General features: G+C 46.2%; 1 protein-coding gene across 1 annotated transcript in view; it reads left to right on the top strand.

The window, feature by feature from the left end:
- Positions 1-6,163: 6,163 nt before the first annotated feature.
- The window catches only part of SYT13 (synaptotagmin 13), a 48,722-nt gene continuing 37,576 nt past the window's right edge, over positions 6,164-17,309 (top strand). Inside the window, exon 1 of the mRNA XM_040328061.1 lies at positions 6,164-7,415. Within this exon, the coding sequence (XP_040183995.1) occupies positions 6,426-7,415 (990 nt within the window). The 5' untranslated portion in view covers positions 6,164-6,425. The remainder of the gene's footprint in view (positions 7,416-17,309) is intronic.

Genomic DNA, 17,309 nt, shown 5'->3' with positions numbered 1-17,309 from the left:
AGTAGAGTTCTTCCTTACATCTGGTGTCCCCAGTAGAGTTCTTCCTTACATCTGGTGTCCCCAGTAGAGTTCTTTCCTACATCTGGTGTCCCCAGTAGAGTTCTTTCCTACATCTGGTGTCCCCATCAGAGTGCCCCCTTACAGTATATCAGGTGTCCCTCCACACATCCGTTTCTCTCTGAAGCTTTGTATGCATTTCAGAACAGGTTCTCTGAAAAATATATATATATATATATATATTTTAAGACAATTATAACTGTATACTGTTATGCTCTGTATGTTTTAGATGGTTTTAATTGTTTGTGTCTGTTTTATAGACCATTATTTAATTAGTAGAAGACATGTGATACAAATCTGTTATCATTTTTTTTAATTCCAATGTCATTTTTTATTCTATTTCATTTATAATATTGATTGCAATAAAACTGGTATTATAATGTTACTTTACATGCTTTGTTTTTGCTGTGGCCTCCAAGGGTCTAACAAATATAGTGCGTGTGTATATATATATATATAATCCCAACCATGACACTACCTGCCTGGAGTTTGCATGTTCTACTTGTGCCTGCGTGGGTTTTCCCCGGGTGCTCCGGTTTCCTCCCACACTCCAAAGACATGCTGGTAGGTTAATTGGCTTCTGCCTAAATTGGCCCTAGTATATGAATGTGAGTTAGGGACCTCAGATTGTAAGCTCCTTGAGGGTAGGGATTAATGTGAATGTACAATGTATATGTAAAAAGCTGCGTAAATTGACGGTGCTATATAAGTACCTGAATAATAATAATAATTTTATACATATATATATATATATATATATATATATATATATATATATTGTATAGTGAGGTGAGGGGCGCTATATCAAAATAGTGGATGCGTGTCACAATGTGCGTTTGAGTAGTACACAGTGTAACTGTGTACCCAAATCTATGTGAAAAACCAAACAGATTATAGTCTAAACTATATAAGTACAATAGTGCCAAATGCAGTGGAAAATAAATAAAATATAAAAAAAAAAAAAAAAAAAAATTTTAAAAGAATGTCCAGCAAATAAATAGTTAAGTGCAAAATGGATCCAGTGTTGTATCAAGTCCAGGTGCAAAATGCAAATAATCCAATCCCAAATCGCAGGGAAAAGTGCAAATGCTAAAGTGCTTGTGAATCTTCAAAATAGCCAAAGTGCGAGAAAGAAGTGATCCGCCTTCACCTATAGGTCACCAGAATAATAATGGATGGCTCCTTACCACACGGTGTTGACCAGATTACTTAAAATATGGTCAATCAGGCTTGTTTTAAATGAGGATCAGCAGGGTCTCATTGGATTCCAATGTCAGCGATTGCAGCAAATGGTGTACCAAGAAAGGAGAAGAGATACCACCATAGTGTAAAACCATTTAATATACGAAAGTTAAAATTACAATGCCAAATGGCCTCTTACTGTTGCTGGTGCCCGTTCCCGGCACTGAGGCTGTAGGTGGTGGGGATAGTAAGACAAGATAAGAGATGGCCGCGTCCTGGTCCACTAGCGTGCGTTCCACCGCTAGTTGTCCATCAACCAGTGAGACCGGAAGTGCGTGGCTATGCGTGCGCGCTCGGATACCGCCTCGACGTCACGTTTCAGTTAAACCGTCTTCAGGAAGCGTATATATATCTCTATAGACATATCTATCTATCTACTAGGGCTACAACTAACGATTATTTTCATAATCGATTAGTTGGTCGAATATTGTTTTGATTAATCGGTTAATAACGTTAAAAATATAAAAGTAATTTTGCGGTGATTTGCATTTTTTCTTTTTTTTTCTGGCCAATTTGTTGTTGGGCAGATTAAAAAACCCAAATTGCCGCAAAAACACATTACATGCTTTTCTGCAGCTTCTCCATTGAAGTATATTGAACCAAAAAAACAAAATAGCATCGTTTTGCGTTAAAAAGTCCTTGCCCTTTCCAAATATGCAGCAGCTGAAAAACAATCCTGGATGTGAACGTGTCCCATAGAAAAACATGTAAATGAAATGTAGTGTGTTTCTGCAAAAAGCACCAAAAAAAAACGAGGCGTGACCCCGGCCTGAGATGGACTACTGGAGAGTCAGGACGCTCTCTCTACGTTGCTGATAGAGAAAGGAGCTGTGTGTTAGTGGGCGTCCTGACTCTCCTGTAGTGCAAGGGAGGGGGCGAGCACGACACTCCACACCAGGGAGAAAGCCTCTCATTACTGTGTGGAGTTACAGACAGAAGAACAGGAAGTGATGATTTCTCAGAAGAAATAAGGACATTTAAAAGCAAAATGGAAGGATGAGGTAAGTGAAGGAGGACTGCGCTAAGGTAAAGGAAGACATTTAGGGAAAACGATTGTACCTTTACAACCCCATAAAGTTTAGGTGGGGCAAAAACACTCTAATGGCAATCAATGGGGAACATTACAAGCACCTGCAATACCAATATAATCCACTGAGTGGCAGCCTCTTCCCATGAACGAAGCTCTCATTACAGTTAACAGCCACCAGCAGCAATCTGCCCCACAGCTGTGTGATCTGCTTAATATTTTCCCAAGCTCTGTAAACATTTATTTCACAAATAATAACTTTACAGTTTGTTGTCACACTGAGGTGCGATGACACGCAACAAAATTCACCTATATGGAAGTTTTCAGTCTGAAAAAAAAAAAAAAATGCATAGGTGTAAAGAGGCACAAATAGAATGAAGATGGTAAAAAAAAAAAGAAAAACAATGGGGTGGATTCAAGAAGCAATTGCGCCTGTGTAACCATAGGTTACACAGCGCAATTGCTTACTTGCCCCGGCGTAACGAATGCTCCCGATTCAGGAACCTCGTTACGCCGACTGCAGCCTAAGATCTGCGCGGCATAAGGCTCTTATGCCCGCATATCTTAGGCTGCATTCTAGCGATGACCGCTAGGTGGCGTTCCCGTTGTGCTCAGTGTATAGTATGCAAATTGCATACTAACGCCGATTCACAACGTTGCGCGAGCCCTGCGTACGCAATTTATGTCGTTTACGTACGGCGGTTTTCGCGCAAGGCTGCCCCTGCTACGTACACCCGTCATTCCCGCGTCGCGAAATTGGAATTTTACGTAGTTTGCGTAAGTGAATCGTGAATGGCGCTGGACGCCATTCACGTTCACTTTGAAGCAAATGACGTCCTTGCGACGTCATTTGCCGCAATGCACGTCGGGAAACTTTCCCGACGGAGCATGCGCTCTACGCTCGGCGCGGGAAATCGCCTAATTTAAATGATTCCCGCCCCCTACGGGATCACTTAAATTGCGCGCACTTGCGCCGGGCATATATGGATACGATCTATCTATCGTATCCATATATCTATCTATCTATCTATCTATCTATCTATATATATATTATATAATATTGAGGAATCATTCTAATAATTTTAATATGTTGTGTAATAGATGAAGCAGGAAAGATTTTAGATGTAAAGCACGGCACACATGGCCAGGCTGAAACAAAAAAAAAAAAAACAGCTCACAAGGAGATTCCTGTACTAACTATGCAATGTTAGTACAGTGCAGTGGCGGCTGGTAGACACGTGCAGAACGAAAAAAAATAATTGTTTGGATTTGTTATTTACATAAATTAGTTTAATTCGTTTTCGGAATTCGTTTTTGTTTATCTGTTACATTTTTCAAATTTGAATTCGGATCGATTCGAATCGTTTTCCAATTTCCAAAGAGAATAAAATAGAAAATAAAAGAAATAGAATGATAAAAAAAAAAAAAAAGAATATGACTTTTTTCTATTCTTTTAGGCAACACCGATCTAGGTAAAGAGTCTCCGACGGAGACTCTTTACCACGTGATCAGCCGTGTCCAATCACGGCTGATCACGATGTAAACAGGAAAAGACGGTAATCGGCTTTTCCTCACTCGCGTCTGTCAGACGCGAGTAGAGGAGAGCCGATCGGCTGCTCCTCTGACAGGGGGGGCTTGTGCTGATCGATTATCAGCACAGCCCCCCCGAGGATGCCCACACTGGACCACCCGGGATGCCACTAGACCACCAGGGATGCCCATTACAGGTAGACCACCAGGGATGAACATTTTCAAAAAATGGATGCCAATCAGTGCCCACAATGGATGCCAATCAGTGCCCACAATGGGCATCACTGATTGGCAGGCATTGTTTGGCACTGATTGGCATCCATTAGTACAACATACATTAGTGCCACATATAAGTGCCCATCTATGCCCATCCATGCCGCCTATCTGCCCATCTGTGCCCATCCATGACGCCTATCCGTGCCGCATATTAGTGCCCATCAATGCCACCACATCAGTGCCAACTCATCGGTGCCCATCAGTGCCGCCTTATCAGTGCCCATCAATGCAGTGCCATCAGTGCCCATCAGTAAAGGAGAAAACTTACTTATTTACAATGATTTATAACAGAAACAAAAAAAAACGTTTTTTTTTCTAAATTTTCGGTCATTTTTTTATTATTTTTGCAAAAAATAAAAATCCCAGAGGTGATCAAATACCACCAAAAGAAAGCTCTATTTGTTGGAACAAAATGCTAAATATTTAGGGCCAGATTCTCAAAAGAGTTACGACGGCGCAAAGCCATTTGCGCCGTCGTAAGTCCTAATCTGGCCCGGCGTATCAATGCGACTGATTCTTAGAATCAGTTACGCATAGATATCCATTAGATCTGACAGGCAATTTTTTTTCCCGCCGCTAGGTGTCGCCGACGTTGTTTTCCCCGTCGTCTATGCAAATTAGGTATTTACACGAGATTCCCGAACGTACGCGCGGTCGACGCAGAGGGCCAGATTCTCAGAAGAGTTACGACGGTGTATCTCAGTTTCTGAGCCCGCGTATCTATGCGAGTGATTCCTAGAATCATTTTCGCATAGATACGGCCAAGATCCGACAGGTGTAAGTCACTTACACTGTCGGATCTTAAATGTAATTCGCCGCCGGCCGCTAGGTGGCGTTTACGTTCAGGTCTCATTTGACTATGCAAATGAGCCTGATACGCCGATTCCCGAACGAATTTGCGTCACTTACGTCGTTTCCGTAGGCGTAAGGTTACCCCTGCTATATGAGGGGTAACCTTACGCCAGTCCGCCGTATGCCATGTTAAGTATGGCGTCGGGTCCGCGTCGTCTTTTCCCGTCGGGTACGTCGTTTTCCTAAGTCGTTCTTGAATACGACTTTACGTCAATGACGCACACGTCGGCGTCATTGACGTTTTCCGTCGTGAGCTGGAGCATGCGCACTGGGCTATTTTTCAGCCCGGCGCATGCGCAGTTCAATCGACGCGGGGGCGCGCTTAATTTAAATACAAGCCGCCCCCTTTGAATTACGCGGGGATACGCCGGGCCATTTACACTACGCCGCCGTAAATTACGGAGAAAGTGCTTGAGGAATACAACACTTGCTCCAGTAAGTTGCGGTGGCGTAGTGTAAATGGCTTACGCTACGCCAACGCAGAATCTACCAGAATCTGGCCCAGAGAATTTACGACATTTCCGTAGCTTTAGCAACGCGTAAAGTTGCCCCTGCTATTATGTGGCGCAGCCAACGTTAAGTATGGCCGTCGTTCCCGCGTCGAAATTTAAAAAAAGTACGTTGTTTGCGTAAGTCGTCCGTGAATGGCGCTGGACGCCATTTACGTTAACGTCGAAAACAATGATGTCCATGCGCAATGCACGCAATTTTAGGGACGGCGCATGCGCAGTACGATCGGTGCGGGAACGCGCCTAATTTAAATGATCCACGCCCCCTACCTGGATCATTTGAATTAGGCGGGCTTGCGCCGGAGAATTTACGCTACGCCGCCGCAACTTTACAGGCAAGTGCTTTGTGAATCAAGCACTTGCCCGTAAAACTTGCGGCCATGTAACGTAAATGAGAAACGTTACGCCGCCGCTGTTTTACGCCTGTCTACGAGAATCTGGCCCTTAGTTTGGGTACAGTGTAGCACGAACGCGCAATTGTCATTCAAAGTGCAACAGCACTGAAAGCTAAAAATTGGTCTGGGCGGGAAGGTGTATAAGTGCCCGGTATGGAAGTGGTTAAAAAAGAAATTCCGCCTTGGAGATTCTTCCACGGATATAACATGTATGGGAAGGTTAGCAGTGCTGGTTCAGCACTGAAGGGGTTAAAGCACTGGGAGATGCGAGGGTTAGGAGGATTCCGGAGATTCCCGAGAAGCTGTTATTTCTTTCACATGGTGGCATTTCCAGCGGAGCCTGAAGTGGAAAGCCTGAGGGAGACGAGAGGGAAAGGTCCGCCTGAGCGCCGGATCCTGCAATCCCATCCAGTGACGTGAGCAGCAATCCAATCTCCTTCCCTGGGGAGACGGCGAGCTCCGAGTGAGCAGCAACCTCAGCAGCAGACGCCACTGATCGCTCACCGAGCTCCGAGCGAGCAGCAACCTCAGCAGCAGATGCCAGCGATCGCTCGCCGAGCTCCGAGCGAGCAGCAACATCAGCAGCAGACGCCAGCGATCGCTCGCCGAGCTCCGAGTGAGCAGCAACCTCAGCAGCAGACGCCAGCGATCGCTCGCCGAGCTCCGAGTGAGCAGCAACCTCAGGGGCAGACGCCAGCGATCGCTCGCCGAGCTCCGAGCGAGCAGCAACATCAGCAGCAGACGCCAGCGATTGCTCGCCGAGCTCCGAGTGAGCAGCAACCTCAGCAGCAGACGCCAGCGATCGCTCGCCGAGCTCCGAGTGAGCAGCAACCTCAGCGGCAGACGCCAGCGATCGCTCGCCGAGCTCCGAGCGAGCAGCAACATCAGCAGCAGACGCCAGCGATCGCTCGCCGAGCTCCGAGTGAGCAGCAACCTCAGCGGCAGACGCCAGCGATCGCTCGCCGAGCTCCGAGCGAGCAGCAACATCAGCAGCAGACGCCAGCGATCGCTCGCCGAGCTCCGAGTGAGCAGCAACCTCAGCAGCAGACGCCAGCGATCGCTCGCCGAGCTCCGAGTGAGCAGCAACCTCAGCGGCAGACGCCAGCGATCGCTCGCCGAGCTCCGAGTGAGCAGCAACCTCAGCAGCAGACGCCAGCGATCACTCGCCGAGCTCCGAGTGAGCAGCAACCTCAGCAGCAGACGCCAGCGATCGCTCGCCGAGCTCCGACTCTCTCCAGGAAAACTTGGAATCGTGTCTCTCCCCCTTCTATCCTCCGGACGGGCAGGAAGGTCTGGCAATGCCACGCTGAAGGTCCCGGGCTGCCAGGTCCACCACACGCTACACATCTCAAGATGTTCGCTGCCCCTTTAATAGCCATGGGGGCCACCCTGGGCACCGCCTCGGGGGTCTTCACCCTCTGCGGGCTCCTGTTCCTGTGCAGGTATCTGCGGAAGAGGAAGATGTCACCGGACAGCGGGGAAGGGACGCCGGTCACCATGGCCAACGTTCTGCAATCGGGGCAAGTGGTGAGTACCAAGCTCTGTGTGGTCACCTGTTATTGTTCTGGGGGTTTCTAAGGGCATCATCCTCTGAAATGCGTTGTGTTGGATTTTTATGATATAAGAGTCTGAGTAATATGAAATCTGGACTTTATATAGTCTGCTAATGGGCAGTGTAACACCTTGGCAGCACCAACCATAATCTGATGTGCCCTACACCAGTCTGTAGGCTGTCATTTCTCCCTTCTGAAAATGCTCAGTGCCTGGCTGTCCTGCTGGCTCTTTAGTTTCTGGAACGAATGTGCAGACCAGGGGCTCTTAGTAACTTACAGCATGCTTGTAACAGGTTAGTGGGTATGGAAGTACTGATACCAGGCAGCTAACCCATTGCAGACATGATGGCACCCTCTCATTTCTATCATGGAAGAACTGATGCCAGGCAACTAGCCCATTGCAGCCATGGCACCCTCTCATTTCAATCATACAAGTACTGATACCAGGCAACTAGCCCATTGCAGCCATGGCACCCTCTCATTTCTATCATAGAAGTACTGATGCCAGGCAACTAACCCATTGCAGCCATGGCACCCTCTCATTTCTATCATAGAAGTACTGATGCCAGGCAACTAGCCTATTGCAGCCATGGCACCCTTTCATTTTTATCATAGAAGTACTGATACCAGGCAACTAGCCCATTACAGCCATGGCACCCTTTCATTTCTATCATATAAGTACTGATGCCAGGCAACTAGCCCATTGCAGCCATGGCACCCTCTCATTTCTATCATAGAAGTACTGATGCCAGGCAACTAACCCATTGCAGCCATGGCACCCTTTCATTTTTATCATAGAAGTACTGATACCAGGCAACTAGCCCATTACAGCCATGGCACCCTTTCATTTCTATCATATAAGTACTGATGCCAGGCAACTAGCCCATTGCAGCCATGGCACCCTCTCATTTCTATCATAGAAGTACTGATGCCAGGCAACTAGCCCATTACAGCCATGGCACCCTCTCATTTCTATTAGTGTTGAGCAGAATATGCCATATTCGATTTCGCGATATATCTCGAATATATATTCGAATATTCGAGATATATTCGCTAAATTCGAATATTCGTGATATTTTATCGAAAGTAAATGATTGCGATTTTTCGCTATTGCGAATGCGAAAATAATTGCGATTTTTTTGATAACTGCGGTAGGAGCACTCTGATTGGCTCAGAATATTCGTGATATTTTATCGAAATATCGCAACATGCGAATGCGATATTTATTGCGCAATTTCGAGAAATGCTGGAGGAGCGCTCTGATTGGCTCAGAATATTCGTGATATTTTATCGAAATATCGCAACATGCGAATGCGATATTTATTGCGCAATTTCGAGAAATGCTGGAGGAGCGCTCTGATTGGCTCAGAATATTCGTGATATTTTATCGAAATATCGCAACATGCGAATGCGATATTTATTGCGCAATTTCGACAAATGCTGTAGGAGCACTCTGATTGGCTCAGAATATTCTTGATATTTTACAATACAAAATAATTGCGAATATTCGGCAAATGCAGAAGGAGCACTCTGATTGGCTCAGAATATTCTTGATATTTTACAATACAAAATAATTGCGAATATTCGGCAAATGCAGAAGGAGCACTCTGATTGGCTCAGAATATTCTTGATATTTTACAATACAAAATAATTGCGAATATTCGGGAAATGCGGAAGGAGCACTCTGATTGGCTCAGAATATTCTTGATATTTTACAATAGAAAATAAAAAGTGTTTTGCATTGGTGGTGATTCTTTACTCTATCCATCTGTCACAGCCGTTTGTCAATCAAACACCTTGAAGATTGAACACGTTCATGCTGCATGCTTTGGACTTTTTTTCACTTCACATATCAAAGACATTTTTATGAAAGATTATTTTTCTATTATTGGGACTATATTTCTTTATATATTTGTTTCACTGTGTATTTCACAAGTTATTTGCGCTTGCTTATTTTATAATTTGCCCACATGTCTTGTCACTAGACATATTTTTTATTCTTGTAGAGCGACTCCATTTTCTGTCTTGTATTAATTTATGTTGTATAACATTTTTGAGTTGCTGCTGTATTCTCTCCTTTTTTAAGGTATGCGCAATTTTTTCCTTCTTACAAAAAATAATAATATCAAACATACAAATATTCATAACAGAAACATACACAAAGCCCCCCCCTTTTGCATCAGAGACAATCAGAGTTCTCCTACCACAGTTATCGAAAATTCGCAATCATTTTCGCATTCGCAATAGCGAAAAATCGCAATTTTTTTTTTTTCAATTTGGCAACATAAAAGGATCGCCTCAGCTTAGCTACTCGGCCCAGGGTCTCTAATCATACCAGCAATGCTTTTAGACGTCGATAGGATGTGATCTGTTTTAAAAATCAAATTGAAAAAATGCGAATATTCGGAATTGCGAATATTCACCGCGAAATTCGAAATATAGCGCGATTTCTCGAATATGCTATATTCGAGTCGAATATTCGCAATGCGAATATTCGTGAGCAACACTAATTTCTATCATAGAAGTACTGATGCCAGGCAACTAGCCCATTACAGCCATGGCACCCTCTCATTTCTATCATAGAAGTACTGATACCAGTCATGGCACCCTCTCATTTCTATCATAGAAGTACTGATGCCAGGCAACTAGCCCATTACAGCCATGGCACCCTCTCATTTCTATCATAGAAGTACTGATACCAGGCAGCTTTGATCCCCTATTCGTTTTTTTTTTTTTTTTTTTTTTTGCGCTATAAACAAAAACCGAGAACGCCAATTTTGAAAAAAAAACAAACAAACAATATTTTGTACTTTTTGCTATATTTATTATTATTATTATACAGGATTTTTATAGCGCCAACAGTTTGCGCAGCGCTTTACAACATGGGATCAGACAGTACGCTTACATTACTATTTGGTACAAGAGAAATCAGAGGGCCCCGCGCATTGGAGCTCTAAAAATATTTAAAGATATTTATCATTTATAGAATAACAAATACAGATATTTATTTTCAGCCATGTGACTGTACTTTATAAACCTCACTGAACTCAGCTGAAAATAACTGTCACCTGTTTTGAAACTACAATATACAGTAAAACCTTGGTTTGAGAGTAACTTGGTTTGAGAGCGTTTTGCAAGACAAGCAAAATATTTGAAGAAATTTTGCCTTGATATACAAGCGATGTCTTGATATAAGAGCAGCGTCATGTCACACCTGAGTATAAAAGAGAAGAGAGGCGCCTCTAAGTGTAGCAATATGGTTACATTTAATGAAGGGACAACATTTAGCAACTTATTGCTACACTTAGAGGCGCCTCTCTTCTCTTTTATACCCTGTAAAAAAAATGCTTTGATATACAAGTGCTTTGGATTACAAGCATGTTTCTGGAACGCATTATCCTCGCAATCCAAGGTTTTACTGCATTTATTTTCAGGCCATGTGTCTGTACTTTTTAACCACTTGCCGCCCGCCAATTGCAGATTGACATCGGCAAAGTGGTTTCAATATCCTGACTGGACGTCATATGACGTCCTCAGGATATTAAGCCGCTGCGCGCCCCCGAGGGCGCGCATCGTGGAGATCGTTGTTGCAGGGTGTCAGTCTGACACCCCGCAACACCGATCTAGGTAGAGAGTCTCCGACGGAGACTCTTTACCACATGATCAGCCGTGTCCAATCATGGCTGATCACGATGTAAACAGGAAAAGCCGGTAATCGGCTTTTCCTCACTCGCGTCTGTCAGACGCGAGTAGAGGAGAGCCGATCAGCTGCTCCTTTGACAGGTGGGGTTTGTGCTGATCGATTATCAGCACAGCCCCTCCGAGGATGCCCACACTGGACCACCAGGGATGCCACTAGACCACCAGGGATGACAATGCAAAACACAGGTATGCCACCCTAGACCACCAGGGATGACAATGACAGAATAATGGATGGCAAGCAGTGCCCACAATGGATGCAAATCAGTGCCCACAATGGATGATGATTGGCAGGCATTGTTTGGCACTGATTGGCATCCATTAGTACGACATACATTAGTGCCACATATAAGTGCCCATCAGTGCCCATCCATGCCGCCTATCAGTGCCCATCCATGCCGCCTATCAGTAGCCATCCATGCCGCCTATCAGTGCCCATCAATGCCACCTATCCATGCCCATCCATGCTGCCTATCCGTGCCCATCTGTGTCGCCTATCTGTGTCGACTATCCGTGCCCATCTGCGCCGCCTATCAGTGCCGCATATTAGTGCCCATCATCAGTGCCCATCAATGCCACCACATCAGTGGTGCCCGTCAGTGCCCATCAGTAAAGGAGAAAACGTACTTATTTACAATGTTTTATAACAGAAACTAAAAAAAAAAAATTTCCGGTCATTTTTTTATTTTTTTTGCAGAAAATAAAAATCCCAGAGGTGATCGAATACCACCAAAAGAACGCTCTATTTGTGGGAACAAAATGATACAAATTTAGTTTGGGTACAGTGTAGCACGACCGCGCAATTGTCATTCAAAGTGCGACAGCGCTGAAAGCTAAAAATTGGTCTGGGCAGGAAGGTGTATAAGTGCCCCCCGGTATGGAAGTGGTCAAACCTCATTGAACTCAGCTGAAAATAACTGTCACCTGTTCTGAAAGTACAACATATCCTCATCCTGGTGTGTAAGCTGTGTGAATTGAGTCTCTAGAAATCGTAGAATTAGATCTCCATTGTACATCGAACAGCGAGTCTTCAGCTCCAATCTGCTGTGATAAGATCTGCGCGGCCGCACCCACCACCGCATCTGTTAGTCTTCGCAGGATCCACATAATGTATGATAATGCGGCTTGTCATAGAGGAACTGCTTTCGCTAGATTGTTCTCTGCCGTGCCTGGAGCCATCAGCCGTCCGAGATCATTAGAGTGCATGAGTGACAACACTCGCCAGGGCTATTATTAGAGATCTTCCAGCATGCTGGAAAATATACGCCGGCAGCTGCACCCAGGCATGTAAATGCGCAGTCGGCACGCAAAAATAGGAACGGCATCGCCTGGCAATTAATTCTTGTGATTCCCCTACCCTGGTGTATAATATGGCTGCATAGTATAACCCTTTCATGACTAAGCCTATTTCTGGCATTTGGGGCCAGATTCACGTAGAATCGCGGCGGCGTAACGTATCGTAGATACGTTACACCGCCGCAAGTTTTCATCGCAAGTGCCTGATTCACCAAGCACTTGCGATGAAAACTACGCCGGCGCAAGGCGGGCCAATTCAAATGGGCGTGTGCCATTTAAATTAGGCGCGCTCCCGCGCCGGACCTACTGCGCATGCTCAGTTTCGCAATTCCCGTCGTGCTTTGCGCGCCGTGACGTCATTTTTCCGAACGGCGACGCGCGTAGCGTACTTCCGTATTCCCGGGCGTGTTACGCAGACAATGTTAAATTTTAAGGGCCAGATTCACGTAGAACTGCGGCGGCGTAACGTATCGTAGATACGTTACACCGCCGCAAGTTTTCATCGCAAGTGCCTGATTCACCAAGCACTTGCGATGAAAACTACGCCGGTGGCCTCCGGCGCAAGGCGGGCCAATTCAAAGGGGCGCGTGCCATTTAAATTAGGCGCGCTCCCGCGCCGGACCTACTGCGCATGCTCAGTTTCGCAATTCCCGTCGTGCTTTGCGCGCCGTGACGTCATTTTTTCGAACGGCGACGCGCGTAGCCTACTTCCGTATTCCCGGACGTGTTACGCAAACGACGTTAAATTTTACATTTCAACGCGGGAACGACGGCCATACTTTAGACAGCAAGACGATTGCTGACTAAAGTTAGGGCACCCAAAACGACGACTAAATTTGCGACGGGAAACTAGACTAGCGGCGACGTAGCGAACGCGAAAATCCATCGTGGATCGCCGTAACTCCTAATTTGCATACCCGACGCTGGTTTACGACACAAACTCCCCCCAGCGGCGGCCGCGGTACTGCATCCTAAGATCCGACAGTGTAAAACAATTACACCTGTCGGATCTTATGGATATCTATGCGTAACTGATTCTATGAATCAGTCGCATAGATAGAAACAGAGATACGACGGAGTATCAGGAGAAACGCCATCGTATCTCTTTTGTGAATCTGGCCCCATGTGTTTACAAGTTAACTACTTTAGACCCGGGCCAGAGTAAAAAGACGGCCTCCAGGTGGCTCTATAACGGCCTCGGGTCTCGGGTCCTCCGGCCACTGGGGGGGCGCGCGCCCGGCGCATCACCGGCTCTGCTTGGAAGCTGAGTGTTCCGCCTATCATGGAACAGCACAAGGAGGAGGCGCGGCTTTTGAAAAATGGACGGCCGCGGTCTGACTGAGAGTGTGCATGTTGGGTACCGGCGTATAAGACGACCCCCGACTTTTAAGAAGAACTTCATGTGTTAAAAAATCATCTCATACGCCGGAAAATACGTTAAGCCTGTGAAACAAAATAAGCATGCAATCAGTGAAAGACTTCATAGAAGTCCAATAAGCATGTATCCAGTGAAATACTTCATAAAAGTCCTATAAGCATGTATCCAGTGAAAAATGACGCATGCAGATCAATACTAAAAATGTGTCAACTCCAGTGCACCACCTCTAAGAGACAAAAGCCATTACCAGAAATACTGTACATGATTACTAACTGAGCTCATGCATGCTTACATATACTGAAAGTGTCCACACAATGGAGATGGCCAGCTTGGCACGGATCACAACCCCGGACCGCAATCAGCTCAGCAATGAAAAGAAGGTAACAGCAGACATACAGTGAGGGAAAAAGAGTATTTTTTCTTTATCAGGAGCCAGGACCCTTGGGCCCCTGATGATGTCATCTGCAACGAAACGCGTTGGTGGAGCCTAAGCTGTTGACATCATCAGCGGACTTTGGGATTGTTTATTTTACTATCTGGTGAGTGCGCTCTATACTGAATAAATGCAGCGGGTTTTATACGGTGCTACACTATCTGGTGGACTTCGTCTCTCTCCTTATGTCTGTTGCTTCCCTCATTTCATTGCTGAGCTGATTGTGGTCTGGGTTGTGATCCGTGCCAAGCTGGCCATCTCTATCTTGTGGACACTTTCAGTACATGTAAGCACACATGACCTCAGTTGGCAAGGGTCATGAATTTTTGGTAAGAGGCCCTTGTCTCTGTGGTGGTGATGCACTGGAGTTGCCATGTTTGGAGTATTGATCTGCACGTGTAATTTTTCACTGGACACATGCTTATTGGAATTGTATTACTTTTTTTTACTAGACACATGCTTATTTGTACTTCTGTGTCACATGATTACATGCTAAGTCTCACTCTGTATTTCTGGTAAGCCGCTCTTGTCTCTCGGTGGTGATGCACTGGAGTTGGCATGTGTGGAGTATTGATCTGTACTTTTTTCACTGGACACATGCTTATTGGACTTTTATTATGCTTTTATACTGAACACATGCTTATTGGAATTCCGTTTCCCATGATTGCATATTCATCCTACTGCCTTTTGTATTATTCACTGTGGTGTTTATTTGAGATCACAAGTTATTTGCCTTAGGTTGAAAAATGAAAGGTAAAGCTCAACATAATTATTTTTTTCCATTAGATTCATTTCCTTATATTTAGATACAACTGAGTGCAATCTTCTTACCACTTTATTATTCATTTAAGGTCTGTTTTCAATTTTCACTATACAGCGGAACCTCGGATTACGAGTATAATCCGTTCCAGGAGAATGCTCGTAATCCAAAGTACTCGCATATCAAAGCGAGTTTCCCCATTGAAGTCAATGGAAACTAAAATAATTTGTTCCGCGTTGACTATAATAGCATGCAATACCGCATGTGGCCAGAGGTGGGGGGGCGAAATTCTCGTTAACAACTTAAAGGGGTTGTAAAGGTAATTTTTTTTTCCTAAATAGCTTCCTTTACCTTAGTGCAGTCCTCCTTCACTTACCTCATCCTTCCATTTTGCTTTTAAATGTCCTTATTTCTTCTAAGAAATCCTCACTTCCTTAACCCCTTAACGCCCGCCGCACGACTATTTACGTCCGCACAATGGCACGGACAGGCAGATGGGCATATATATAAGTCCTTGCCTTCTAGCGGGTGGGGGGTCCGATCGGGACCCCCTCCGCTGCGTGCGGCGGGCGGATCCCCTCGGGGAGCGATCCGGGACGACGGCGCTAGGGTGACCACATGTCCCGGATTGCCCGGGACTGTCCCTTAATTAATGCTTGTGTCCCGTGTCCCGGACACACTCATTACGGGACAATACAGAGTCCCGGAATTGACCTGGGCAGATCTAATGCCCCCTAAAATAGCCTTTGTATACATCCTCTCTGTCTCAGCCTGTGGTGGACCCCTAGCTGACAGAGAGTGAGACCCCTATTCACCACTGGCTCAGTGCCCAAACTGGTTGCTACCTGGCTGCCTCCCGCTTGGCGTGTAGCAACCAGTGACGTCAGAGCAGGAGAGATGCAGAGACCTATCACAGCGGAGGAGAGTTTAACTTCCTCCTCCGCGCCTTCTGTTAAGCTCCACCCACCTCCTCGTGTATGTTCTGGAGTCCAGCCAGGCAGAGGCATGCAGAAGAAACATCGGACTGTGAGACAGACTGCAGTGTAGAAACTAAGGCAAGTAACATTGCAAAGCACTGACCAGCAGATCCATCCATGTTATAATCCTGTCAGCTCTCCCCCAGCAGTCAGAGTTCAGTAAGAAAGTGGAGTGTTTGTCTGCACAGGACACGCAGAGGTTTGCTCCAGGCTGAGAGATAAGATAAGGCAGATAAGGGTCGGCAGGAGAGGACACTGACACATGACACCCTGGATGGAAGGAGGAAACATCCTTAGATATCAGGGCAGGGTTCATGCTGGGACTTGTAATCCTTCACTTTTGGGGATGTGACTTCCCCCCCAAAAGTGAAGAACTACAGGTCCCAGCATGAACCCCTCAGAGCTGAAGATGTTTCCTGCACACATGATAACTCCTCTCATCCAGTCCTGTCCAGCTGCTCAATGTCTCTTCTCTCCCACTACTTGTTTGCCTCTCCCTGCCCCCCCCTCCCTCCTCCTTCACTCTCAGCCTTTCATGTTCTGCCACCTTTTCACCTACTAGTCTTGTTACCCCCTCTGTATACCAAGCAATCCTCTCAGGAGTGGCTCATCAGCGACTATCACAACCTCAGAATCCTGCCAGCATTCCATTCATTGCTCCTTCAAACTGCCAGAAATGTTTTAGTTACTCCGCTGCAGCGGTGTAACTACAGGGGGCGCCATTGCAACCCAGCCTCATACTCCAGGATGGTCCATGCAGCTTCCCTCTAAACCTGGATAAGAGGGGCGGCATATAGAGGAACCGATGCCCCCCATGTTCTTCTTGCAGCCACTGAATGCCTGCAGGAGGTAAAGGAGGAAAAGCGGGCATTCAGTGGCTGCAAGAAGAACATGGGGGGCATCAGTTTCTCTATATGCTGCCCCTCTTATCCAGTTTCCTTCTGCTGCCCACAGGTCCCTCAACACTCTCCTGGCTGATCTTCCCCAGTAACTTCTCTGCTCTCTCCCACCTCACCCCCCATTCTCCAACCCCCTGCTGTCCTCTGGTCCCACCTGTGCTGTTCTTCAGCCCCCCCCTCCTGTGCTGTCCTCTGGTCCCACCTGTGCTGTTCTCCAGTCCCCCATCATGTGCTGTTCTTCAGTCCCCCCTCCTGTGCTGTGCTCTGGTCCCACCTGTGCTGTTCTTCAGTCCCCCCTCCTGTGCTGTCCTCTGGTCCCACCTGTGCTGTTCTTCAGTCCCCCCCCCCCCTCCTGTGCTGTTCTCCAGTCCCCCACCCGTGCTGTTCTCCAGTCCCCCACCTGTGCTGTTCTCCAGTCCCCCACCC

The sequence above is a fragment of the Rana temporaria genome, chromosome 11 (assembly GCF_905171775.1).
Source record: "Rana temporaria chromosome 11, aRanTem1.1, whole genome shotgun sequence".
NCBI classification, from domain to species: domain Eukaryota; kingdom Metazoa; phylum Chordata; class Amphibia; order Anura; family Ranidae; genus Rana; species Rana temporaria.
This window is presented reverse-complemented; position numbering and strand designations above follow the sequence as displayed.